At 60.7% G+C, this 26,512-nt stretch overlaps 1 protein-coding gene across 2 annotated transcripts; it reads right to left on the bottom strand.

Annotated features, from left to right (window-relative positions):
- Positions 1–35: 35 nt before the first annotated feature.
- Positions 36–25,070, bottom strand: CELSR2 (cadherin EGF LAG seven-pass G-type receptor 2). Of its 2 annotated transcripts, none has more exons than XM_082612681.1 (34): positions 21,496–25,070; positions 16,446–17,093; positions 14,071–14,293; positions 13,556–13,671; positions 13,292–13,380; positions 12,742–12,899; positions 12,190–12,353; positions 11,899–12,024; positions 11,368–11,534; positions 10,815–11,102; positions 10,551–10,725; positions 10,168–10,309; positions 9,875–9,995; positions 9,265–9,448; positions 8,985–9,086; positions 8,157–8,251; positions 7,711–7,920; positions 7,043–7,226; positions 6,817–6,945; positions 6,551–6,731; positions 6,224–6,391; positions 5,998–6,124; positions 5,683–5,883; positions 5,190–5,364; positions 4,756–4,868; positions 4,533–4,612; positions 4,318–4,444; positions 4,084–4,206; positions 3,367–3,494; positions 3,048–3,136; positions 2,744–2,935; positions 2,435–2,605; positions 2,061–2,295; positions 36–1,612 (listed from the first exon to the last, which is right to left on the bottom strand). In XM_082612681.1, the coding sequence occupies exons 1-34, from the start codon at positions 24,788–24,790 to the stop codon at positions 1,591–1,593; spliced, it is 8,748 nt and encodes a 2,915-aa protein (XP_082468807.1). In that variant the 5' UTR covers positions 24,791–25,070; the 3' UTR covers positions 36–1,590. The 2 variants fall into 2 exon arrangements, with proteins under 2 accessions (XP_082468807.1, XP_082468808.1); XM_082612682.1 differs by having other exon boundaries at positions 36–1,120.
- Between the last annotated feature and the right edge of the window lie 1,442 nt (positions 25,071–26,512).

The following is a 26,512-nucleotide window of genomic DNA, read 5'->3' as shown; positions in this document are numbered from 1 at the left end:
CCACACAGAAGAAAGGACGACAGTGCTCAGCCCGCACAGACCTAGTTTTATTCAGTAGCATATGGGGAACTGAAAAAACAAAGCACAAAATGCTACCGTATTTACAGTTACAATCAAACTGTACAATCAGATGGTTAGTATCAAGTTAGCATCCAGCATCTTTGTATTTTTTTAAGTCAAGTCATCAGTAGTAAAAACCAGTTAAGTTTTTAACCCTTTGCAGGAATTGCTGAGGGGAGAGGCCAGGGAAAGAATCCATGGCAGAAAAGCCAGAGACCAGCCTTACAAATGAGAAATAGGAACACTTTTTCTACTCATAGCCTCTTTTTCTAGCCACCTGCTCCAGAGGAAAATGGGTGACAAGTCTGGAATACATGCTCAGCATAAATGGTGACTCAGATGAACAGATGAACAGCAGTTGGCAAAACTGAGGAGGGAGAGGAGAGGTGGGGAGATGACAGCCTGGAGCAAGGGGAAGGGCCTGAGGCCCCCTCGCCAGGACTGCTGGGTACAGACCCGACCTGACTGATGGCCACATCAGACCCCCTGGGACTGGACCCATCCTAACACAAAAAGCAAATAAATAAAAAATATATATTAACTCTCTCTTCGCAGGGAGCTGGGTGGTGAGGGGGAGAAAGAGGAACAGGGACCTGGTCCTTCGAAGAAGAGAGCCAATTCCAAGAAGGGGATAAAAATAGAACATGTCTCAGAGGCCACAGCAGGTCAGTGGGGTTTGTCTGGTCTCAGAGGAGGGCGAGTGGACTCTCGAACCCAGACTGGAGACCTGGGCTGTAGACAGCACGGGGCAACCGTGCCAGCCCCGTCTGTCCTCTTCCTCCCTGTCCCACCCACACAGTAGCAAAGAAGCGCAACTTAACACATGACTGGCCTTCCCCAGCATGGGGCGGGCAGGGAAATGAAGCACTTTTGGGTCAGCGAACTGAGCAAACACCCAGGCTGCAGCGCACGGCCAAAGTCCAGGGAAAGGAGAGGGGCTGGGGTGGCCCGGCCGCCACCCAGGGGCGTGGGTTCCCTTCAGAATGTGTTCATGCAGCATTTGGGGGTCTGGGGGCGCCGAGTCCTTCTGCCCCCTCTCCGGACAGGGCTTTTTCAGTTCCTGGAAGGGGCGGCACAGGCGGGGTGAGGAGTGCCCTCGGCCCTGCGCCCTCGCCGCACTGAGGCCTGCCTGGTGCGGCCTGCAGGGCTTGATGCCCTGGGTGCATGTGGCTTTGTCCTTTCCTTTTGGTGATGGCAAACGAGGGGCAGGCCCCCCAAGAGTCCCTCTCCTCCCAGAGGCACAGCAGATGGGAAACTGAGGAGAGGCTGGGAAAGCATCCTGGGAGGTCCTATCCTCTTTGGGGAGGGAAAGGGGAGTCAATTTCCAGCGTATAAAAAAAATTAATCCCTGAAGTCATGAAGAGTGGAGTTCCTTTTTAAAATTTCTTTTTTCCTCTTTTCTGAAAAACTTTGTCTTGGAGATGTTGGCCCCAGGGGTCCAAAGTGCAGTGAGGGGGATGGTGGGGGAGGGAGTTGGCACTAGATGGCCTTGGGTGGGGTGGGTGCCCCTCCCGGCAAGGCCCAGGCTCCTCAGATGGATGTTTCGTCGCTGCTGCAGGCAGGCAGGCAGGCAGGGGGAGCAGGGGCGGGATAAAGCACAAGACAGGAGTGGGGGCATGAGTGCAGCTGGGGAACGTAAGGGAGCCTCAGGGTGTAGGAACCACCGGCCCAGGGTTAATGCAGGAAGTTAAAGAAGAGAAATCTGGAGAGGCAGGAAAGGAAAGTGACAGAAAAGGCAGACAGGGTTAGTTAGTCGGAGCAGAGGAGACAGTGAGCAGCTTTCACCAGAAGAAGGAAACAGAAAAGCAAGCCCAGCTCCCCACCCTCCCTCACTCTGCCCGATGCTGGGCTGGGCTGACCCCACAGGGCACCATGTTTGTGGGCATGTGGCCTGAAGGGACCTGGGCCACACTCCACTGCCCACCAGAGTGGCCTGGGGAGGCCTGGAGGCGGGGCCTCTGCGGGGCTGCACCCTGTCCCGCCCACCCAGCCACACTCACTCGGAGCCTGACGAGTCCTCATCCACCGTGCCTGCCTTGATGCTCATGGCGATGGGCATGACCCCATTCAGCTGCTCCTGGAGGCTCTGCCGGGGTGGAGGGCGGGGAGGGGGCCCACCCCGGCTGCCCTCGCTGGCTGAGGAGCCCCGGGAAGACCCTGTGCCCTGCTCCAGGGGTAGCCGTAAGAGGCTGCTCTTCTCACTGATGGTGGGCAGACACTTCTTCTTGAGGATGCCTGTGGGCCGGAGGGCGGGTGCCATGAGGAGCAGGTGGAAGGAGCATGGGGCTGCCCTCGAGAGCCCCACCAGCCACAGGCCAGCGTGAGGAGTGAGGTCGCTGATGGGGGAGCATGCAGCTGAGCATACCCCGCTCACCTTTGTGAGGTTGGGCAGAAGGGCCTGGAAGGGGACCCAGGGACCCCTCCCGAGGCAGGGCATCTCCATTCTCCCGCGGCCGCTCCTCAGAGGCCCCATTGCCACCACTGTCCTTTGCTGCGATCCCAAAGTCTCCTGGCCAGGGGACCTTCCCGGGCCCCAGGCCCCCATCTGGTGGAGAAAGGAAGTAGGTGAGGCCCAGAGACGGCAGACAGCTAGGAGAGTCACCGCCCTGGTCTTGCTTCCCAGGAATCCCAGCCCCTCTGCCCTCCCACTGCCCCCAAAGGCCACAACCCTGTGCTGACCCACCCTTGGGGGTACTGTGCAGGGGCAGTCTCTCCTCCCCAGGCCCCAGCAGGCTGTCCCAGCCCGGCTCTCCAGAGAAGGTGGCCTCCGCCTCTTCCTCCTCTTCCTCCTCGCTATCTGATGAGTGGGTAGAGGCATAGGAGCCACTCTGGTCATCTTCCAGGGACAGGTCACTGTCGGAGTCTGTGTCTGGATCTAGGAAGTTGGGGAGAGATCACAGGCAGCCCATCCGCCACTGCCCACCCTCAACAAAAGTTAGGCAGCTGCGCCTCCACCACCACTGGCCGTCAGGAGGTTCCGTCCTCACCGTGCTGCTGGTCTTGACCTTCCAGGAATAGGCCACCAGGGTTCCCCAGCCCAGGGGGCCCTTGGCCAGGGTTCAGTGTGGACTCCTCCCTAAGAAAACAAGACATGCTGGAGGCATCAGCCTGGCCCCTCGCCCGGTGTCCCATTCTCTTCTCTGTTCTGGATTTTCCAGTTCCCGCCCCATGTTCCTCACTGCTTCCACTTCAGGCTGCCACCGTGTCAGCCATGGTGTGTGCTACCCAGCTCCTAGCAGCCCGGCCTGCGTCTAGCATGCCTGGTGCTCTTCTCCCCTCCCCAGCTGTCCCATCACCAGAGCTCACCTTAGCAAGAAGGGGATGTAGCTGGGCTGACTCTTGCCCGAGCGGCTGGCGCTGTGCAGAGAGCCTGCTGAGTCTCCATAGGGCTGGTAGAGCCTTCCATCTGCATAGGGGCTGGGGCAGTTGTAGGACTAGGCAGGGAAGAGAGAGGTCAGTACATGGGGGAGCCGGAAGGGGTGGCCCCAGGAAAGTGGAGGGGCCGAGGGAGCTTGCCCTAAGTTCTCCCCCCGCACATGCCCAGGACTGAAGAGAGAGGCCCCACATGTTTGCTGCCCCCATTTCAGGGCCTAGTAGTGTTGTAGCTCTGCCATAGCTGTGCCAGTTCTACGCACCCCAAGTACCCCGGACTCGGCTGTGTAAGGGTCTGCTGGCAAAAGATGGCACCAGGAATTATCTCCTGAGAGCATTCTGGGAGGCACAGAAGATTTACCAAGATGCACAAGGGATTCTCAGGTGTGGGGCATTTATGACCTCATTACCTGTCTTGGCCACTCCCTCATCTATTCTAAGCTCTGCTCCCATCCCTCCCAAGTCAAAAATCCCCTCCCTGACCCCAGGCCCCTTCTTCCCAGGCCCCACATACCATTTCACCACCCCTTCTTCCAGGAAAGGATGTAAGGATGGAGAAAAAGTGGGATAAAAGCACAGCCTTTGTCCCTCCTGCCTCTTCCCTCTCAACTCCCCATGACCCCTTCACCTCCCTGACCCTGGCTCCCTCACCGAGGTCAGAGTGGACTTGGTGGTCAGAGCAGGGTCAGGGCTGGGCTTGCGGCTGCAGGCAAACTTGAGTGCTTTCCGGACCTCCTTGCTAAGCACCACATAGGAGAGGAAGATGAAGGGGCCCTGACAGGCAAGAAGCAGCAAGTGTCTAAGTGCTTATTAAGGCACCTCGTACCCAAGCTTCCCGCCTACAATTCCACCGGCCTCCCACAGGGCATGGGTCGGACCAGGTACCTGGATGCAATTGGAAGCAGCAAAGAGGTAGTGGAAGAGGAGGGTGTCACTGTTGACAGAGAGCAGTGCCAGTAGCCACGTGGCGCTCAGCAGCAGGAGGACAGCGAAGGAGGGCCGCAGGCCCGAGCTGGGGAGGGGGTGGGCTATGAGTCTGGCCGTGAGGCCTCCCATGCCGATGCCCATCTACTGCCAAGGCACCCACACCCCATACTCACACAGGGCCTTTCTTCTCAAAGCCCTGCCGCTGGGCAGCACAGGATGCCCGGGCCGCCAGGATGTACAGGAAGACACTCATCTAGCAGGGGAGGGGGACATGTGAGGGGGACCATCAGGGGACAGACAGCTTCCACCACACCCTATGGAGGCCTCAGCAATTCCTAAAGGGGATCCTGAGGTCACACTCAGCCTGCTCGCCCCCAGCCGCTTTCCAGCACTTACCGAGACAGCAAAGGCCACGGGGCCAGCGAAACTCCAGATGAGCGTATCGTAGATGGAGAGCCAGCAGAAGTCAGGGTTCCCATAGCCCTCCGGGTCCAGGCCCACGGCTAGACCTGGTGGCAGCAGCGGGGAAGGGGTGATCAGGGACTTGGAAATCAGTCAGGCGGTCAAGTGGGCTCCTAGGGCCAGGGGCAGGGGATGAGGGCTTCTGCCCACCATCTGTCCATGCCGTCCTCTCCAGGATGGGGGACCCTGTCCCCGAGTGGGGGTGTCAATAGCTGAGTTAAACCAGAGGGATACTTGTGGAGAACCTGGCCCGGGCATAGGGATGTGGGCCTCTGGGCCTGGGATGGGAGTGGGAGAAGGTGGCGTGAAGATGGACGTAGGCCCTAGGGATGTAGAACCTCAAGGCCCGGGATCGGGGGTGGGGGTACCTGTGATGAAGGCGGGCACACCCCAGCCTAGCATGTAGTAGAAGCGCATGGGGCCGGCATTGACGTCGCGCACCTCAGTGAGTGCCCGGTACAGGTGCAAGGCCTCCAGCAGAGCCCAGGAAAAGGTGCAGAGGTACAGGAAGTGCAGCAGGATGGCGATGACTGTGCAGGCAAACTGAGGGCCCAGGCCGCGCCCAGTCAGTGACCAAGGCACACCCAGAGTGTGGGTCCTGCTCTCGCCCGACAGGGGAGGAGAGCCTGGGTGTTGGGAGGTGCTTCAGGGGGAGTCTGGGCCAGAGGAAGGTACCTCTCGGGTGCTGGTGAAGTAAGGGGGAGCTAGAGAGGAGGAAACTGGGGGCCAGGCACTAGGCTGGCTCTTTATCAGTCAGTACTGCAGGAGCAGGGATTGAGGGGCCCGCTGGGGAGGATGCATAAGGGAGCCTGTGAGGGCTGGGCACTGGGGAAGTTTTCTGCGTGAGGAGGAACATCTTACAGGGAGGTCAGCCTGGTTGATTCCCAGGAGGAAGACCAGCTGAGCTAGGCCCAGGGCGGCAGTCAGGTTCCGTTGGATGCCGTGCTGGTTGGAGCGCAGGGCACGCAGAATAGTGAGGAAGAGGAAAGTGAGCAGTAGGGCAGCCAAGGTGACCCCTAGGGCCACATAGGTCAGCGTCTTCAGTGGCAGGATCTCCCCATTCTGCAGGGTGGGTGGCAGAGAGCCAGAGGGATTAGGAAGGGCGGGGCCTGAGCACCTAGTCCAGTGCCCTTGGCTCCCACCCCCAGCTCTGCAGCTACCCCTGGTGGGGCCAACCTCCCGCCTGGACACGTCCATGAGCACAGCGAAGCTCGTCATGTGGTTGCACTGGCAGCTGACGTGGCTCTCGTTGCGGAAGACGACTTCGCAGCCTCGGGCTGACCAGCCACCTGTGCCACTGACCCTGCGTGAGGGAGGCAGGGTCAGGAGACAAGAAGGGTGGGGTGCCCAGGGGCCTGAGCTCTCCGCCCAAAGCCTTGGGGGCAGGGCAGTGCAGGCTCACAGGATCGAATGGTTCCAGAAGACACAGATGGGCTTCGTCCGCTCCTCCGTCTCCAGCAGCCGGAACTGCACCGTGACTGGCTTGTCCAGAGCACGGGGCAGAAGCTCCTCGTCGTCATGGACGCTGATGCTCACCACGGGCGTGTTGATGACAGGGCGTTTGGGAACTCTGGCACGGGGCAGGCGGGCACACAGTCACCACGGTAGTCGCGTGACTGGAGGACGCCCCTAATCACTCTGAGATGCCCCCAACCCCTGGCCCTTCTCTGTGCCTCACCCACCCGACCTGCCCCCCCCCACTCCACTCCTTGTCTCCCCAGCCGCTCACCTCAGGCTGCGCTTGTCTGGGTCGTAGTTATGGGGCAGCAGCCCAGCCAGGGTGCGGTAGATGATGACACTGGCCACCGCCTCACCCTGACTCAGCTCCGGGTGCCGCCGCTGACGCCGTGCCAGCTCCTCTGGCTCCTGGGCCTCTCCAGGGCCCGCGGGCCTGACCACGGGGGGCGTTTCTGGGATGGGGACACTGTCCACTCAGCTGGGTCCTGAGCAGATGCCCCGGCCTGGCCCCTGACCCACCCCTTGGCCCCCACTGACCTCTGAAGACGGACTCAGGCAGGATGACCGTTGTCTCAAGGTCCGGGGGCCGCTCCCCTCTCAGCGCCTCGTAGCGGGGCAGCTTGGCCCCAGCGAAGTTCCCCTTGTCCAAGCGAACTACAGAGATGACTAGGGAGAGGTCACAGGTCAGACCCCCGGTGAGGTGGGCACGGCCGCCCTTACCAGAGACTCTCCCTGAACCCTCCCACCCTGGCAGCAGCCTCACCAATGTTGGGCGTGACGATGGTGAAGGGGCTTAGGTAGGTGTGCCGCATGTTCTGGGCCAGGGCACTGGCGTAGGCCTCATAGTGCTGGAGCAGCCAGGCGGTACCACCCTCCGTCTGCTGGATCAGCTCCCAGTGCCGCTTGTTGGCTGCATCCAGGAGGGCACTGCCCACCTGCAGCAGATTCTGGGGGAGGGGCACGGTCACGGTGGGCTGTGCCTGCATCCTCACTCCTCGTCCCCACCACCAGGCCCCAGCCTGTACCTAGACCAGCACTGGCTTGCCCCCCCACCATGCCCCTCCCTCTAATCCAATCCTTCCTCCTCAGTCTCTTAAGAGTTTCCCACACAGATGTTATTAGATGCTGGTTCCTCCCTGTCCTGGCACGACGGGCAGGGCCTCTCCTCCAAGAAGCCTGATCAGACCAGGCCCCAGTACAAACGTTATTTTCTACGGGCGCCTTGCTATGAGAAAGGTTAGGAAGAGGTGCTCTAAATTACCCATATGCTGGGCCATGGTTCAGGGGGTCTCATGGGGGCCTCATGCTGGCTGGGAGCTCCCCAAAGGCAGGGGTGGGGAGTGCCCCCCACTTTGTCCCAGGTGGCCAGGAGCAGGCTCACTCACCGTGACCTCCACCCACCCAGCCATTCCTGCCCCCTCCAAGCCCCACCTCGGTGAAGTGCACATCCTGTGTGGCGGACAGCCCAAAGCCTCGCTGGGTGCTCTCGTGGGCCAGTAGCCGAGTGGCCAGCTGGTAGGCCACCTTGACGTCACTGCCGAAGTAGCCAGCCGTGTGTTGGGTAGCGTTACGCAGAAGCAGGGCCAGCCGCTGGGAGCGCCCCGAGTCCAGGCCTGACTCGTTTCGCTGCAGCCGCTCAGCCTGGGACCAAGATAGGCTGGGGGGTCAGCACAGGAGTGAGGTACCCAGAGAGTAGAACTGGAACTCTAGAGTAAAAGGACTCAGGAAAGGGGAGAAATAGCCTCCAGGTGGGGGCCCTGGGAGACAGGAGCTGGAATTCCAGAGTCCCCTTTCTCAAAGCTGGGGAGGCGGGCAGGTCATACTGGGCCAGGGCAGGGGGCGGGGGTAAGGAGATGGAGATGAGAAGTTCCACTTACAAAGCCCTTCAGCTCTGAGAAGGTGACTGACGTGCAGTTGAAGAGGTTTGGGGGGAGCCACCCTCTGTGCTCGTCACAGTGGCGCACAGCAGTCCCTGGGGGAAGGCAGCCAGGAGGGCAGGCCTCAGGGAGAGACACAGGAGGCTGCCGAGACCTGGCTGAGTTCTGCTGGGGGCCAGCCCCTCACGGACCAGAGGCTGGAGACAACCAAACAAGGGCCCTGCCGTCTCCCTGTGAAAACAGGGAGACGCGTGTGGAGAACACCAGAGCCAAAACCTCTGTAGGATCAGCCCAAAAAAGGGCTACAGGAGCATGGGGCACGTGGTCCCCTCAAGCCCCCAGACGTGGCTGTCCCTCTCCAGCCACCACCTTGAGCTCTCTGCCACTCACTCTCTACTTCTGAACTCTGCTCACCGTCAATCCAAGGACCAGCGCCAGCCCCCATCCTGCGGCCGGGTCCCCTGGGACAGCACCTCACCTTCCCTACTCCCCAGACCATCTTTCTAGTGGCATAACTCCAGCACCAGGTGGTGAGCTGAAGACAGGAACCCTGTGTGACTCATCTTTGAATCTCTAGCACCCAGCCCTGTGCCATGCACACTGCAGGTTTTTTAGCACTTTTGTTATGAGTCCAAGATAGAGGCACCTTTCATTTAGGCAAGCTTGGGAGCAGGGGAATGGTGAGCCAAGGAAGCATGGGATATGGAGTCCCCAGGACCTGGAGGCTGAAAGTGGGGTCCTATGATCAGTAGCCAGGGGCTCCCCACCCTCACCCCACTGATGAAAGGCCAAGTCCTCAGTCTCACGTTCTGGGCCTCCAGCACCTACCAAAGGAGCCTTTGGGGCAGGGGGCAGCAGCAGGCAGCCCGAAGCGGGTACGGGGCCACCAGATCCCAGCCTCGATGGCCCGTGGGCAGCTGTCATAATTCACTGCAGGGAAGCACACACTGTCACTCAGGAGCAACTGTCCCCCTACAGCTCTGGCCAGGCTCCCCAGCTCCCCCTGTGCAGCCTCAGGCCTGCAACCAGCCCCTGCTCCTGGCCTCCCTGGGACACCAGGGCCTGGCACACAGCAGGGAGGGCCACCCATCTACCACAAGAGCCCCACCTTCACAGCCGTTGGTGGTGACCTCAGCAAAAGGGTTGTCACAGCGATCACACTGGCGCCCAATGACACCTGGCTTGCATGGACACTGGCCATCCTCAGGGTCACAGACTCGGGACAGAGAGCCCGTGGGGTAGCAGTCACACAGCAGGCAGGCGGGGCTGCCAGGGGGCCGGTAGTGGTTCTCCTGGGAGGGGAGAGGGAGGATGGGGTCACTGGCTCAGGCTCTCTTCCCTGGATGCTCATGGATCCTTCACTGTGGCCCCTCTGGAGAGAGGCTCCCTGACCTCAGGTCCCCACCAAGAATGGTACATTCAGAATATGTAACAACTGGTAATGTTTTGGCGTTTAATCCATCAGTGAGACACCAATCAGAACAGGCTGCAAACAACCAGTATAGCTGACCCAGAGCTCACTGGTTAAGTACAGGTCCTGGACGCCCCACGCCCCAGACACATGAGGACAAACAGCCGCTTGCCCACCCTAGTGGAGCAAAGGCGCATAAGCCCTCAGCTCTCTGCAGAGTCTTCCTTCATTGTCCCCCCCAAGGGCCCAGGAGGTACAGAACAGAGGCCAAGGCAGCCGCTATGGAGGCCTAGGTCGGGGCTGTCACCTTGCAGTGGCACTCGCCGCTTGTCTTGTTGCAATCTGGATCGAAGCCTTTGCTGACGTCACAGTTGCACGGGCCGCACGTGGGGTGTCCCCACCAGCCTCGGGGGCAAGGCTGGTCAATCCTGCGGACAGAGACCAGGCAGGAATGGGCTCCCTCTGCCACCCGTCTGGCGTAGCCATGTGTGGCCCTTCTGAGCCCGGCTGTGGCTCAGCCAGGTTCTCAGTGCTCTGAGGGACACATCAGACACAGGCAGTACCACTGGGACCTGCTGCTGCCTGCAGTGGTCCGCTTACCTGGTCTCACAGTATGGCCCAAGGTAATTTGGGGGACACTCGCAGATATAGCCATGGGGGTCACTGGGCTTTCGGGTACACACGGACTGATGCTCACATGGGTTCAGGTCACACACGTTAGTACAGTTGTCACCATAGTAACCTGGGACCAGAAGGACAGGAGAGGCTCAATCCCCACCTTCCCCTGGCACTTTCTTCAAACCTGCCTTCATCCATCTCTTTCTATTCTGAGCAGCTATACCAGCTGGCTCTGGCTTTGTAGTGCAGGAGGAGAGGCTCAGAGAGGTGATGTGGCTAGCCCCAGGTCACATGGCAGAGCCAGAGTGAACCGTAGCCGCCCCGCACTTGCTAACCTGCCCCATTTCCCTGGATCCCTGACATACCTGGATTGCAGCTGCAGGAATAGCTGTCCCAGTCGTCACTGCAATAGCTGTTGGCAGGACATGGGTTCGAGTCACAGGGGTCTGGCAGGCTACAGCCTGGCTCCACATTGATGCTTTCCCCACGGCTGGGGTCCAGACTGCTAACACCCTCGGGCGTCTCGCTTACCCGAACACCCTGGGAGGGACAAGGTAGTGTTGGCCCTTTGTGGAGCGGGCCTCCAGCCTCCAGCTGTTGGAGATGAGAAGGCAGGGCAGGAGGCTTACCTGCAAACAGCCCTGGAAGCCACGGGCCACACCACTGGCCGGCCCAGGCACTCCCCCGACGGTAATGTTGCTCAGGTGTAGCCCATGCAGCCGGGGGCCCAGGTTGCCCTCTGCCCGCTGCTGCCCATAGTCGAAGGACAGGATGGCATGGCCGGGGCCCCCACTGGCTCCCAGTGCCAGCTGTGCATGGTGCCAGTCACCATCATTGGCCCGGCCTGGCTCCAGCTGGAGAGACGAGGCCTGGAGTCCAGTGCCCTCCACGCTCAGCACCACGTGGCCCTCCTGAAGCTGGCACCAGAAGAAAAGAGGGTCAGCAGACCGCCTTAATGGGCTCTTCTTCCAGCCCACTGTCCTCCTTCCTGGACCACCAAACCCATCCTGCTGCCCAGCTGAGGCCAGAGAGGAAAAGGTATTATTTCCCTTGGGCCCAAGAGATGGCAGCAGTGATCCACCAAACGAACCTAGCTGTCTTTCTTTCCAGGGAAAGGCCCCACCCAGCCATCTCTGACCAACCCTGGCCTGGGCCCGCCTGCCCCACCCCTCTCTGCATCACCTGCAGGGTGATGGTGCTGCGTCCCCTGGTGACAGCCTGCAGCAGGACGCCGTCGGCCTGGCGTGTGCGGAACATGAGGCTGAGGTGCCAGGGCTGAGAGATGGGCAGTGAGAGGCCATGCCAGGCCACCAGGCTGCTGCCCAGGAAGCGCTGCGGGTTGGCCATTTCTGGGGAGACAGATAAAGGCAGAGACTCTGAGAGGCGGAGCGCCCAAGTGCCCCAGGGGGTATGATGCTCAGCAGGGGCGGCTCCCCGGGAGGCAGGGCACTGGCCCTCCTAGTGCCCCCTCTCCACGGCAGCCCCGCCCCCCAGAGCAATCACCTGCCCTGGGCCGGCACCACACTGTGCCCAGGCCTGCCTCTGACTGGGCCCTTTGTCTCCCGTGCTACCCTCTCAGGGCTCTGCCCAGACACGCTCTTCTACCCACAGCCCAGCTCAGCCGGGCCCTGCCCAGTGCCTGCCCGGACCCTGCCAGTGTTCCCAGCACTGCTGACAGCTCCCAGGCCCCGACCTCTGAGGGCTGCCCCCTACCCTGGGCACAGCTCTTGCCCCCGAAGCCCAGAGGGCACTCGCAGCTGAAGGCATCCCACTGGTTCACACAGGTGCCCCCATTGTGGCAGGTGTTGCTGGCACACACGTTCTTCTTGGCAGGGCAGCCTAGAGTGGAGAGAAGGGCGCTCAGGTGGAGGCTCCCAACAGAAAACCTGTGGCAGTGGCTGGAGGGGCCTCCGAGACCCGCCACGTGCAGGGGTCCCCACAGCAGGCACACCCCTCCTCTCTGCGTAGGGCCCATGGCCTCAGCCCCTACCCCAGCTCCCATACCGGGCGCGGTGCCGTTGTTGGCAATGAAGTCGGCCATGTCGACATGGCGGCTGTCCACCTGCAGGTTCCTCATGCAGCCCACGAAGTGCCGGGTTCGGACAGGGAAGCTCTCAGGCAGGTCAGGCACCCCGCCCAGCAGCAGGGGCCCTGTCAGGTCCAGAGACCTGGGGGAGCGAAAATGGCTGCGACATGAGGGAGAGTGGGGTGCTTCCGGCTCTTCCTCCTCACTGAGCCCTGCCGCCAGGCCAGGAGCCCAAGGGGCCCTGCAGAGCAGCCAGGGGAAGGGGAGCCTCAACCCGGAGCTGCTCTCATCTGATACCCACCCCTCCCCAGACCGCTGCACGAGGCCCGGCTCTAGTCCCCCAATCTTGCCCGCTCCCGCTTCCCACTCCAGCCCCCGCAGAGGGCTGAGCAGGGGCAGAGGGAAGCAAGGCGAGGGAAGACCCCCATCTGAACTGGTCCACATTTCAGGCCCCCCAAAGGCCCCCCTACAACCCTCCCTCCCTGACCGGCCCACACCTCACCGCAGCCCCAGCCCTCTCGCCTGCTTACTTCTTGCTGCCACCCTGGGTGCCCTGGGCAGCGCAGGAGTAGTTGCCCAGCACAGCTCCGAAGCGCAGGGCCACCCCTGAGTCACAGCCATCCACGGTCACCACAGCCACCTTCTGCTCAGATGGGCCCTGCGGGAGCCCTGTCTGACCCAACAGTGGCTGTGGACAGGGAAGGGCAGAGATGGGAAAGAGTGGGCAAGAGCCACTCAGGTCATGGGCCAGGCACTAACTCACCCCCTGTGTGTACACACCCACCCACATATACGTGTGTGTGTACACAAACACACATGCACACTGATGTGTGCTCACATGACTTACGCACCTTACCTTCCTCAACGTCTACTCAAGTTTCTGCCTACTAGAACAGGAAGCATCTACACCACCCAGCGGAATGGGAATGCCCAGCAAGGTGGCAAGTTCCACCCCTCCCTTCCCCCCTTTCAGCCAGAAGTGCCATGACCAGCCCCTGGGCAGGCAGTGCCAGCCAGGTCTAGGTGAGCACCTGAGCCAAGGACAGAACCTCCAGCTCCTTGACCGCCTCCCACACCCACCTTATTGTAGTACTTCAGCTGCACTGTGTGCCACTGGCCGTCACTGACCCCTCCGGGCACGAACGGGGACACGGTGGTGGTCGACTCCCCTGGGGAAAGGACCCAGGTGAGCTGGGACACCAGATGAGGGCTGGGAATGGGGAGGGGATGCTCATGGTTGGGCTGGGCCCAGATCTGGCTGGGAGAGTGTGTGACTTGGGGTCAAGGGCCAAGAGACACGGGGCCTCTAGGAGATGGGCAAGGACATGGGGCAAGCGGGATCACCTGCAGAGAAGGTGAGCTGGACCTGCTCCTGGATCACCTCGAGGGCCACAAAGTCATGCTTCTCGTTGAAGCGCCCATTGTACAACAGCAGCCCATCACGCTCCTTGGTGGCAAACCTGAGTAGGAGTGGGCGATGGGGGCACGCAATGGGGCACCCACCTGGATGCCAGCACCCCAGCCACCTAACCAGCCCTGATCCTACTCAGGACTCTCCAGAAGGCTGACTCCTTGGCCGAGGCTATGGGCCATGTGGCTAGAGTGTGGAAGATGAGCCCAAACCAGGACCAGAAGCAGAACCTTGGCATCCTAGCTCCCACCCTTGAGGGTGGGGTGGGAGGAGCGTAGACGGCCCTGGTGGGTGAAGGAGGCCAACTGCACAGGCAATTCCAAGTGCAGACCTGGCTCTGCCAACAACCTCTTCTGGGCACATTTGCTGCCTGACTTCCCACCTCATCCGCAGAACAGGAGGCACCAGACTCCCCCCCGGCCCCTACCCCCAGCACCCAGGAACTCACGAGAGGGCCAGGGTGAAGTGGAAGCGCTGGCGCAGGCCCCGGAAGGTGATGAAGGAGCGGGCGGGGAAGCTGCGCGTGGTCACCTGGCAGAAGGGCTTCTCAAAGTCTCCAGATGGGCAGTCGCACTTGAAGCCGCCCACCAGCAGGTTGACACAGGTGCCCCCATTCTTGCAGACACCCGGGGTGCAACGGCCTGAGCGGGCACTCACCTCACAGTGCTCACCTGGGCAAGAGGTAAGGCAGGTGAGCACCAAGTGCCTGGGGAACTGGGACTCCTTTGCATCCAGTGATCCCTTCGTGGTCTCCTGTAACCCCCATAATATCCCCAAACTCTCCCAGGCATCCACACTTCCTCTCATGTGCAAACTCAGCCATTCCGTGCTGTGCGTGGCGCACTGGGCTGTTCTCACCACAATCCCATATACGGCTGTCCTGCGAGTTCCTTGAGGCTCCCAGTCCCTTCCATACCCCTGTTTGGACCTCGAGAGCACAGGCCCACGAGGTCCCTGATTATAAGGGCCATGTCCTAGCGGCCTTTGGTGTCAGGGCTACCAAGCAAGCTTAGGGGTGATCTGGCCCCTTCAGGGGTGAATGCGCATGGAGGGAAGGGCCTGCAGGACAGCATGAGGGCTGGTGCCAACCCCTGCTTCCTCCCTCCCTCCCACTGGTGCTTTTGTCCCTGTCAGGCACCAAGATCAGTTTCCCTCCCTGGGGATAAGACCAGGCTTCCACTTGGATCTGTCGGAGTTATGGGATGGTGTGGGCAGGAAGCTGGGGACTTTCCAGAAATGGGGCAGGGAACTCCCACCCTGAGCCCTGGGGTCCAGACTGAGGACCTCTGTGCACTTGGGAGATGCTGAGAGAGCAGGGAACTGCGCCCTGGGGGCAGACCAGGATTCAATGGAGGAGATGAAAATTCCAACAATATCAGATGGAAAAATCCACCCTTTTCTCTCCCTCCCCATTCCCAGATTCTAGAGATAGGTTCTCAGCTCCAGTGCCTGGTGACAGGCTCTAGTTTCCATGGAAACTGTTGTTCGCCTACTCTAAGCACCCCCCTACCCCATCCTCCTGGACAAAGACTTCCCTCCCCTCCCCCAAGCCCACCCCTCTGCTCCCCACCCGCCCCTCCACCCACAGTAGCAGCTGAGAGGAGTCAAGTCTGGCAAGTTCTGGGCAGGAAGATGCAGCAGGGGTGGCAGTGGGGCTTGCCTACCACTGCTGGCAGAGCCAGTGGGCATAGCTCTGGAGGAGAGGGAGCAAGCCCTAAGGCATGTGGGAAGGAAGGGCCCAAGGAGGAGAGAAGGGGGTGTCCTGAGGAAAAACAGGAGCCTGAAGGGAGGGGTCAGGAGCACAAAGCAGAGGCAGTGAGCATCCCAGGGAGCGGCTTGGGACAGGATGTGTTAAGACCCCTGGAAACATGCCAACAGGGAGACCTCTTGGTCAGGACCCTGTTTTACACACCTGGGCAAGGGTGGGGCTATTCTGTTCAGGGTCACACACAGGTGCGATAATCTGAAAACCACTATCCCCATACCCAAACCCTCCAGTTTCCCCAGCTCTTCTGTGCCTTACTCTCAATACCTAGGGAGAAAAGCATTTGCTGCAGCTCAGAAAGGTAACTCACTCAGCAGTGGGGAGAGATCAGGTGCTAGGCCCAGCCTCATCTCTAATCCAGATGAGACCTGGAGCAAGTCACCTGATCTCAGCGTTCCCTTAAATCACAGCCAAAACTTCCTACAGGCCAGCTCTTTACCTGTATTAAATCAGTCCTCACAACCACCTTATCATGTGAATAGATTCATCATCCACTTAAAAAATACTAAGGCGGGGCATCCCTGGTGGCACAGTGGTTGAGAGTCCGCCTGCTGATGCAGGGGACATGGGTTCGTGCCCCGGTCCGGGAAGATCCCACATGCCGTGGAGCGGCTGGGCCCGTGAGCCATGGCTGCTGAGCCTACGCATCCGGAGCCTGTGCTCCGGAGAGGCCACAACAGTGAGAGGCCCGCCTACCGCAAAAAAAAAAAAAACTAAGGCACAGAGACGTTAAGTAACTTGCCCAAGGTCACCCAGCTAGTATTGTCAACGCTGGGATACAAATGCAAGCAGCTTGGCTCTAGAGCTAGAGCTGACCTCAGTTACACCACCTGGGGGTGGGGGGTGGGTAGGTGGCCGAGAAGAAGGGCTCCCCTCTCTGCCTTCCTCAATAGGTGGCTGTGAAAGAACAAGTGGGACTTGTGAATGGCCAGCGTACCCTGTACCTTACTCTGGAAAAGAACGAGGCCACCCCTGTGCTTAGCCTGATTGTGCTGGCACCGCGGCATTAGCCCCCCAGAGCCGCCCCCAGGGGTCCCGCTCCCTCGGTGAGGGCTCACCGGTGTAGCCATCGCGGCAGAGGCAGGTGTAGCCACCCTCACGGCTGCGGCAGCGGCCGTGGGAGCCGCAGGGCCGCGAGTAGCAGAGGTCCACCTCCGTCTCACAGTAGTCACCCGTGAAGCCAGGCGGGCAGCGGCAGCGCAGCCCCCCGACTGGGTGAATGGGCCGGAAGAGCACGGAGGAGGAGGCGATGAAGGGCGCGGAGGAGTCGAAGCGCAGCACCGACACGCAGCGCATGTAGTTCTCGCAGGGCTCGCGCAGGCAGATGTTGTCGTCGAAGGGCAGCACGCGCTGCGCCGAGATGGCCGTGAGCAGGCTGCGGTTGAGGTACAGGCGCTCCTGCAGGTCCTCAGAAGGCAGGAAAGGAGGCCCGCCCCCGGGCCCTGGCGGCTGACCCACTGACAGGCTCACATTGAGGATGTGGCCGCCCGGGGCGTCGGTGTCCCGCTGCACGTTGAAGACCACCACGTGGTCTGGGGGTGTGGCCAGCGTGGCGGCCACGGCCTGGATGAAGAGACCCAGTAGGGGCGACAGGAAGCGCTCGGGTGACATGTCCTCCAGGCGCAGCGTGATGCTGTGCGTGAGCATCTCGTCGGTGATAATGGTGACGCGCAGTGCACACTGAGCGGTCACACTGTGCACACCATCTGCGGAGAGGTGAGACGGTCAGCACCTGGGGAGGGCAGGGTTGCCAAGCCATAGACCTGGCCCCGGGCAGAAGCAGCCGGAGGAGGGAGTGAGTGCGGGCTGAAATGCCACCTGCACACTCTTGCATTGCCCAGTTGCCAAGAAAGGGTCCTCTTTTCTAATTGGCATAAAGGTACCCTAGGAGGTATGTGTACCTCACCTGAGGGAGAGTCACTCCATGATGGCTCAGCCCGCATGGGCACTTAAGGGGATTGATTGTCAGAACTTCTCATTGCATACTTCCCAGAAACCCTCTGTTGTGAAGCATGGGCACATCTTTTAATATTTGTGCACCTTTCCCTGCCCAAGCCACGGGTCCTGCTGCCTTATAACAGACCAGGTGCCTTCCTGCACAAGAATCTTATTTCGCCTTTTTCTTACCTTCCTACAGGGCCCAGAGCACCATGAGAGACCCACAGATACAATCCTTCTGCCCCTCAGCCTCTATTTCTCAACACTACCATAACTCTGACCCTGGCCATGTTCCCCCTCCCCCACTGCAGTAGAGAATGGAGGGTGAACTGGGTCAGTGGGCCACCCAGTCCCCCTCCCACTGAGCCCATGGCTGCTTGGGCTCAGGCCTGCTATCCCCATGGCAACGCCCCACACAAAGCATTCTTCCCGCCCAACTCTCTGGGCTGCAGAGGGTAGCCTGGGGGGTCCCACCCCAGGAAATCCAGCTGAGCCACGTTATGGGTGGTAGTACCGCCCACTGGCCTGATGCTGTGGCGCTCTGGGGGTCAGAGATGGAAGGGCCTGGGCAGCACTCCACCCTGAGCCCCAGACAAGAGCCCCACTGGGCTGAAGTCTCCTCCGGCCCCAGAGCCTCTGGCTACTCATCACCCACTTGGCTAACCGCATTATAGCCGAGTGCCTGCCACACCCCCAGGCCACACACTCACTTATAAACAGCTAAGTACTAACACTCTGGCGTCTCACTCCACCTACACACCCTAAGCCCCAAAATACCATACACACCTGAATGCACAAATACATGGCAATGGATTTTATTTAGCTCAAAATGAAAGCTGGAGGCCAAGGGGAGAGGGAAATGACTTGGCAGGGCTATAAAGGATATTCATCTTTTTAATTTACTACAATGTCCTACGCATAGTAGGTGTTCAGTAAGATGTTCATGAGAATTTATTTGGTCTCCATAATGAAGAAATGGTCTTTAAAACACAGCAGGAGGGGCCCGGGTAGCTATTAAAAAGGATACCCTAGCAGGAATGGGACAGGAGCTGGTGTTTCTGGGGTGGGGTGGGAGTAGGAAAGGGATCTGGGAACAGATCCTGCTTCTGTGTCACAGCGACTTGAGGTGGCTGACTGCACTGGCGGCTGGGAAGGCTAAAGCCAGACACCCATCTCAGCCATGTCCTCGGCCCACTGCCCACCTGCCCTCCAGCCGCATTGCTTGAGAATGCAGGGCCCGCCTGCTCTCACCAGCAAGCCTGTTTGTCATCACTCACTTCTGCTCCTCCTTCTCTTGACTTGCTGCTACTGAACAAGCTGTTCCTTCCTACCTGGCCTACCCAGACACCAGCCCACGGCCCTCCTGGTTTTCTAACCCGCTCTAAACTCACCTTTTCCAGGAAGCCTGCCCAGATTTATGACCTCAGGCTCTACTTTTCTCCCTCTTTCAGACCCCCCTGCACTTAGTTATGGAGCTGGCACAGGGCTCTTGTGTACCTGGTGCCCAGTTATTCCTTGGTGGGATAATCCCTCCAGGCAGAATGCAGCCCAAGAGTCCACACAGAGTACTTCTAACTAATCAGGGAGGGGAGGGGGCAGTCAAGAGAAACCTCACCACCACTCAGCCCTGGGAACAAGCACTCCTCCCTATGTCCCCCCTCCGTCATCCCAGGCCCCGCCTGTGCCCCTTGCCCAGTGTGTCTCTGTTGCTTCCCATCTGGTCCACCATCTGTGGCCACCTGCCCCCTCTGCTATTGTCCCCCATCCCAGCAGTCAACCTACTGCTCTCTGTTTCTTCTTTGTTCCTCTCTCCTGCCTTGACCTGGGTCACCCCTCAGGTGCAAAAGGCAACGGTGGAAACAGGGGTGGGGGGGTGCGTTACCTGAGCCATCCTCCTGGGAAGAAAAAGGTTGGGATGGGCCCTGACTCCAGGAAACCCCACCTGTGTCTAGAACCCAACCTGCCTACCTGGAAAAGTGCCAAGTCCCAGACTGTGGCAGAATCAGACTCCAAGCCCCTCTTCCCCTGGCAGATATGCCAGTGGGAGTTGTAGGCCTGGAGGGGGTCTGCCACTCTGGGGAATGACCAGGCCATGGACAGGAGCTCCTGTGTGTCCTAGCAGGGTAAGGAAGAGGCAAGGAGAATTCAGGCTTCAGGGGAGCCATCCGGCCCAAGCTGGGGCAGCTGCAGCCACAGGGAACAAGAGAGGGGGAAATCAGAGAGGCATAAACACAGAGACCAAACAGGGGAAGACAAAGGCCCAGGAAAAGAGCCAGCAGTGGAGAAAGTGGGAAAGCAGGAGAGAGTCACACAGGAGATGGGGAGAGTGCAATGGAGGGGGCAGTGCAGAAGGGCCCCCAGGGGCAGAGGCGGGAAAGAAAGAAGAGACAAAGAACAAGAGAAGGAAAACAAAGGGGCAGTAGGAGTCAATCCCCCTCACCCCAGCCTCCCTGAACTTTGGGGTTGCCGTGGTGACTGCCTCCAAGGGTCAGGGCTGAGGGGAGAGGGTGGGGCTAGGGCTGGAGGGTCAGCCGAGGCCTCCCCCTCTATTCTAGGGGACCCGAGGTCTGGGGCTCTGCTCTGGTAGGAGCACGAAGGCTGGGTGGGGCCTCTGCCCATCCCACCATCACCTAGGGCGGACTGGGGATGGACAGGAGGGAGAGGCCCTTCCTCTCCACTCCTTCCCCCTGCCTCCCAGCACAGAGAAGGACGAGATAGGGGACCTCCAGCTCCCACTTACTCCTCCTGGGGAGGAACTGAGGCTTCAAGATGCACACAGCCTTGTCCGTGACCTCTAAAAGCTCATGTGCCCTGGCTCTGATGTCCACCTGAGGAGTGGGGAGGGGAGTCATGTGTCCCCGGAAGAACCATGAGTGGAGGCGGGGGGAGCTGAAGCCACACCCTGTGTCTTGCACGCCTCTCACTCCCTTCCTGGCTCAGACTCCCCAGGGTGGAAGTAAGGCCCGGCAGGCTCTTCTCTTTCTCCCCTCCCTGATGTTTCTGGAGTGAGGGTACCCTGACCCACCCATCCCCAGGGCACAGCTAACAGTGAGCCCTCATGAGGGTCCCAGGCTTGGGGAAGGGGTTCAGCAACCTGGGGCTGGCCCCCTCCTTGCTGCTGCTGCTGCTGCCCACTCCCTGTAGCTGACAGAAGAGACAGGATGTCGTCCCCACCCCAACTCTCCTCCCCCAGCCCTTCTGTCCAGGGAGTCCGCAGGCTGAGCGCTTGGCCAAGCAGCTGGAATGCCCGGCCTAGGTCCCGGCCAGGCTCCCATGCCCCAGGATTCTGTTCTCTTGCCACTGGACCAGGAGGCTCTGCCCTCAGAGGCCGCCAGTCCCCTGGCTCATTGCGGTCCCCACACCCCATCCCCTGAGCCCAGGCTCTCACGGCCCGCAGGGAAGGCCTGGCGTCTAAGAACAGCCAGCCCGTGGGGCAGCAAGGGGGCCCAGAAGGCTGCAGCCTGCCCCGGGCTTGCAGCCCCTCCCCCAAGCAGGACCCCGAACCACAACCTCTGACAGTGGGGTCTGTTTGGACAGAGACAATGAGCTGTGGCCTCACTTCCTGTGGGAGCTCTGAAGGGGGGAGCCGGGCCGGGCTCTTTCTGCCTGGAGGGAAAAGAATGTCCTAGACAAAGTCCCCCTCAGCCGGTCTGCGGCTCAGCCGGGAGCCAGAAGGGGCCCGACTGCAGGGTCCTGACCTCGAAGTGGCAACCCTGTGCCCCACGGCTTCAGCTCTGTCAGAGGCTGTATGAGATCACAGGGAGACCCCGGTGGGCGGGCGTGAAGGAGCGCTGAGCCGCCGGCTCGCCTCTCCTGGCCACGGTCCTCTCCATGCCTCCCCCAGCTCTCCCGGACCCCAGTCCTCCACGCGCCTTTTTTCACAATTCTTGGCAGCCGTCACCAGGGCAGCCTCACAACACTTCCCCCACCACGTCACAGGCTGGTAGGCAAGGGGCGGCCAACCGACGCAGCCCAGACCAGCCTGGGGCAGTGGGCAGGGCCAGCACAGCTGCCAGCATTTCTAGGGCTCCTTCCCAAGCTGCTTCTCACCCCTCAACCGCCGGGCCAGTACCGGGGACAGAGGCGGGTCAGCAGTTCCGCCTTGAATGGCTCTCCAGGCCCTCCCCCACGAGCCACCCCCATCCCCATGTCTCCTGGGCCCTTCCTTACCTGACACCAGCACGCTCATGATGGCCTCCAGAGGTCGGTTGTTGTCCAGTGCCCGACTCAGCCTCAGCTCGCCCGTGGACGCGTTGAGCAGGACCAGGCTGAGTTCATTTCCCCGCTCGAAGCTGTAAGTCAGGCTGTCGGAGATGTCAGGGTCGTGGGCAGGCACCCGGCCGATGGCACCCCCGGGGAAGCTGCTCGAGCGGTTGGTGACATAGTTGTTGAAAAGGATCTCAAAGTTGCCCAGCACCGGTGGGTTGTCATTGCGGTCAAGCAGGCGGACGTGCACTGTAGCCCGGCTCACCAGGGGAGCCGACGTGGCCTGGATGACCAGGATGTATTCAGGCCGGTCCTCGTAGTCCAAGTCCACCAGAGCGGTCAGCTCCCCAGAGAAGATGTCCAGCTGGAAGACCTCAGGGATGTTGCCCTCCACGATCTGGTACATGATCTGGGCATTAGTGCCTTCGTCAGGGTCCGTGGCTGTGACCCGGGCCACAGCCAGCCCAATGGGGCTGTTCTCTTCAACAAACACATCAAACTCATCCTGCTCAAAAACAGGTGGATTGTCGTTCACATCCAACACAGTGACTGTCACGTCCATGGGCGTGCGAGCTGGAGGCATCCCCTTGTCCACTGCATATGCCCGCAAGGCGTACTGGGCCACATTTTCACGATCCAGCCTCCGCAGTGTTCGCACAATGCCTGACGTGGACTCTACAATAAAGTCACCATCTCCATCATCGCCTCCTTGGAAGGTGTAGAAGACCCTGCCGTTAAGGCCAGAATCACGGTCAGTGGCTGAGATCTGCAGGACACTGGTGAAGGGGGGCACATCCTCATAGACACTGCCCTGGTAGGAGTCCCGCAGAAACTGAGGGGCATTGTCATTCACGTCATTCACCAGGATCTCCAGGTAGGTGGTGTCAGACTTCTGGGGAATGCCATTGTCCCGGGCAGTGATAGCCAGGGTGTAGGACACCTGGTCCTCATAGTCCAGCTCGGCCTGGGTGGTGACAGCACCTGTGTCTGCATCGATGCGGAACTGGGGGATGCTGTCCTCCATAAAGTAGGTGATGCGGGCATTCTCGCCTGTGTCCTCATCTGTGGCACTGATCAGCACCACCGTGGTGCCTGCTGGCCGGTCCTCGTTAATATTCACCGTATAGTGAGAGCTCTGAAATACGGGACGATGGGTGTTAGCGTCGGTGACGTTCACCACCACTTGTGCCGTGTCCTGTCGCGTGCCATCGGAGGCAGTAACAGCCAGCACGTACTGCCGCTCCAGTTTGTAGTCCAGCGGCAGGGCGAGGGTCACCAGCCCCCCCCCACTCTGGCTGGTGATGGAGAAGCGGTTTCGGGTGTTGCCACTGGTGATCTGGTAAGTGATGACACTGTGGGCATCACGGTCCACGGCCGACACCGTCACCACGCTGGTGCCCACGGCCGCATCCTCATTGAGCCGCACCATGTACTCTGGTTGGGTAAAGGTCGGGTTATTGTCATTGACATCCAGGATGGTCACGCTGACACTGGCCGAGGCAGTGAGTGCCGGGGTGCCATGGTCGCGGGCTTCTACTCCAAAGCTGTAGAAATCAACCTCTTCCCGGTCCAGCTCAGCAGCCACGGAGATCCAGCCTGTGCCATTGTTGATGGTGAAGGGGAAGTCATGCCCGACCCCCGCAAGGCGGTATTCCAGGCGGGCATTGTCACCAGCATCAGCATCGATGGCCTGGACATGGAGAACCAGGTAGCCTAAGGGGACACTCTCCAGGACAGTAGCCTGGAAGGGGGTGCTGACGAAGATGGGAGCATTGTCATTGATATCCAGGACCTGCACTGTCACCAAGCCGGAGACGTTGGAGAGAGGGGGGCGGCCGCCATCCTGTGCCCGAACCCGTAGGGTGTATTCCTTGGTCGTCTCATAGTCAAGAGGGCTCACCACGTCCAGAGCCCCAGTCTGGGCATCTAAGTAAAACTGTCCCCGAGCATTGCCACTCATGATGCTGTAATGCACCAGGGCATTGCTGCCCTTGTCTCTATCCGAGGCTGTGACCCGGAGTACCGGAGCTCCTGGGGTCACATCCTCCCGCACCTGGACCACATAACGCTTCTCACTGAACTGGGGGGCATTGTCATTATCATCCTCCACAGACAGGAAAACAGCAGCTGTGGCACTCCGTGGACCGGGGTCCCGACCCTGATCACTTGCTTCCACTGTCAACTGGTAGGATTCCACCTCTTCCCGATCCACAGGGCCACGGGTTCGGATTACCCCAGAGCGAGGGTCAATCTCAAAGACTTCAGAGGGGCTGCCCCCAGGCCCCTCCAGCAGGCGGTAAAGAATATTGGCATTGGGAGGGGCGTCACCATCTGTGGCTCTGACGGTGAGCACCTCATAGCCCACCTCCAGGTTCTCCCTGAGGCTCTCCTTGTACTCCTGCTGCTCAAAAACAGGGTCGTGATCATTGGTATCCGTCACCAAGATGGTGAGCGTGGCCAGGGCACTCCGTCGGGGCATGCCGTGATCCTGCGCTGTGACTCTGAAGACATGGGTGCTCTTGGTCTCACGATCCAGCTCCTCGGCTGTGGTTACTGCACCAGTGATTGGGTCCAGGAAGAAGAAATGGTTGGAGCGGCTATCAAAGAGGGCATCCATAGTGTACTCAAGCCGACCTGCCTCACCCTCATCTGGGTCGATGGCCCGCAGAGATGCCACAGGGGTACCTGCTGGCTGGTTCTCGGGCACTGTGGCCTGGTAGCTGGGGGGCTGAAACTGGGGAGCTGTATTCACATTCCTCTTCCGACGTCCACCCATGGACGCTTCTGCTGAGCTTTCCCCTGCCCTGAACCCTGGGGTCTGCACCAGCTTACAGGACTGGCATCTCAGCCGTGGGGCCTTTAAGCACAGGTGCTCATGGGGCAGGGCAAGCTTGCCCTGTGGGGAAAGGTGGCCTCCAATGCCCAGAAGACGACAGCTCCAGGGGCAGCCTTCGGGCGCTGGCGGCAAGGGGATGTGGGCCCCGGATTCTGGACACCAGACCCTCAGACCATCGTGGTGGGGCACCAGATGGCCAGTCAGTTCCGTCCCCGCATCCCGGCAGCGGCTGGTGTAGAGCCAGAGGTTCGAGGATGAGGCTGGACAGAGCCAGCCCACGGGAGCGCAGGCCCCCGAGGAACCGCGTCCCCCAGGCCCCAGGGAACGACAGGGCCCCACTTGGTCTCCCAGTAGTGGCGGCAGCAGCAGCAGTAGCAGCGGCAGCGGTGTTGGAAGTGGGGCGCGGGCCGCCGGGCTCCGCATCTCTCCCTCTTCCCGGCCGGCCGGGTCAACAGCGGCGGCGGCTCCTCCTCCCGCTCCTGCCCGCCCCGCCGCGCCTCATGCCCAGGCCAGGGCGCCAGTCCCCGGGGGCCTGCTCCTTGATGCCTCACCGGAGCCCCGGCTCCCACCGTTCCCTGAGCCGGGCCCGCGCCCCGGTCACACCGACCACCACGGGCTGGCGCCGCGCCTCCACTGGCACACCCGGCTCTCGCCACCTGCGCCCGCGGACCCCGCGCGCCCTTGGCCCTGCCGGCCCCCAGATCCTCCGAGTGTTCCTCGCTCCCGCGGGATAGCCCACCTGCTCCCGCGGAGCTGCGCACCCGGACCCCGGCCCGGCCCCGGCCGCCCCCGACGGCCCCGCGCCGCCCGCTCGTGCCCCGCGTCCCCGCCGCTGCTGCTGCTGCTGTCGCCGCGGCCCCGGGCCCAGCCCCACGCTCCCTCGCCTCCCAGGCAGGCGGGCTAGCTCTGCAGAGCGGCGGCAGCGGCGGCGGCGGCGGCGGCGGCAGCAGCAGCGGCGGCTCATTACCATAGACCTGCTCGCGCCGCCGCCGCCTTAAAGTGGCGACGCCAGCCGCACCGAAGGAGGTGGGCCCCACCCAGCGCCGTCCTCCGCACCAGTGCTGTAGAATTCAAGCAGTCCAGAGCCCCTTCCCCCACCCCAATCCCACCCCAGGCCTGCCCCTGGGCCGATGCCAGATTCCTGCAACAGTCTAGAGAGGAATTAACAATCAGAAGCCAGACAGCAAATGATAATAATGGTGGCAGTACCCTAAGTATGTTTAGAGGTTTTCAAAACCTTCTGAAGGGCTCTGAGAGGCCAAGTGACCACCTCACGCCACCCAACAAGGCTGGATGCTGCTGGCTGCTGATAGGAGCCCTTGCTGTTTTCCCCTCCACAGGTCTGGGTCAGACTGAGCTAAAACAGCCCTGTTCAATAGTATAAAGCCTCCCCCGTACGCCAGAGAGACACCCCACTTCCCTGCAAACACACAGTGAGCTCCTGAGCCCACACCTCCCCACACCCCTCAGCAAAGTTGTGATCTAATCAGGCTGCCCCTTTGGGGTCCAGCTGCAGAATACAGTGCAGAATGACCTCAGCCTCAGCTTGGATGCCACCTGGGCTTTTCAGGGGGAGGTAAGCTGGGAATGTCAGAGCAAAAGCCAGCTGGTATAAACATGCTAATATTAGCAGGTTCTGAGGTCCAGAGAGGGTGACACTTGTATAGGGTCACAAGGCTGGATAGGGGTGGAGCCAAGTTTTAACTCAGGCTTCCTGGGTCCTAGACCAGTGGTTTTCACTGCCCCATAGGGCCTCTTGTCTGGAGAAATGACCTCTTGCCCCCTCCCTCCTTCTCCATCAACGTCCAGCTGCCACTCCCCTCCTTCTACCCACAGCTTTGTGACAGCAAACAGCCCTGCCCAGTGCATGGGGCTCTGGAGCCTCTTCACAGAGCAGGCCTTCAGACTGGACCTGCCACTTGAAGGGGTGTGGGAGATTCCGGGGCTCCTGGAGGAGGTCAAGGCATGGAAGCTGGACCTTGAAGAAGAGCCAGGCAAGGGAGGTAGAGGATGATTCAAAGGGACATCCCTCTCTCATACCCCAACCAGGGGCCCAGGGCCAACTGTGTGAGCAGCAAGGGGCTGGGACTGGTGGTCTGAGGGCTGGCCTGTGGACGAAGCCAGGGCTTTTCCAGTCCCAGCCCA

This window comes from Mesoplodon mirus (genome assembly GCF_964341445.2).
Source record: "Mesoplodon mirus genome assembly, chromosome: 3".
NCBI lineage: Eukaryota > Metazoa > Chordata > Mammalia > Artiodactyla > Ziphiidae > Mesoplodon > Mesoplodon mirus.
The sequence above is the reverse complement of the archived record's forward strand: the minus strand, read 5'-3'. Positions and strand labels throughout refer to the sequence as shown.

Coding starts and splice junctions, on each gene's coding strand:
- CELSR2 (XM_082612681.1), bottom strand. CDS start 24,790: ATGCGGAGCCCGGCGGCCCGCGCCCCACTTCCAACACCGCTGCCGCTG. Junction 12,900..13,291: donor AGCTGAAGTACTACAATAAG/GTGGGTGTGGGA, acceptor CCCTGTCCACAG/CCACTGTTGGGTCAGACAGG. Junction 5,365..5,682: donor TCAACCAGGCTGACCTCCCT/GTAAGATGTTCC, acceptor CTGGGCCCTCAG/TTTGCCTGCACAGTCATCGC.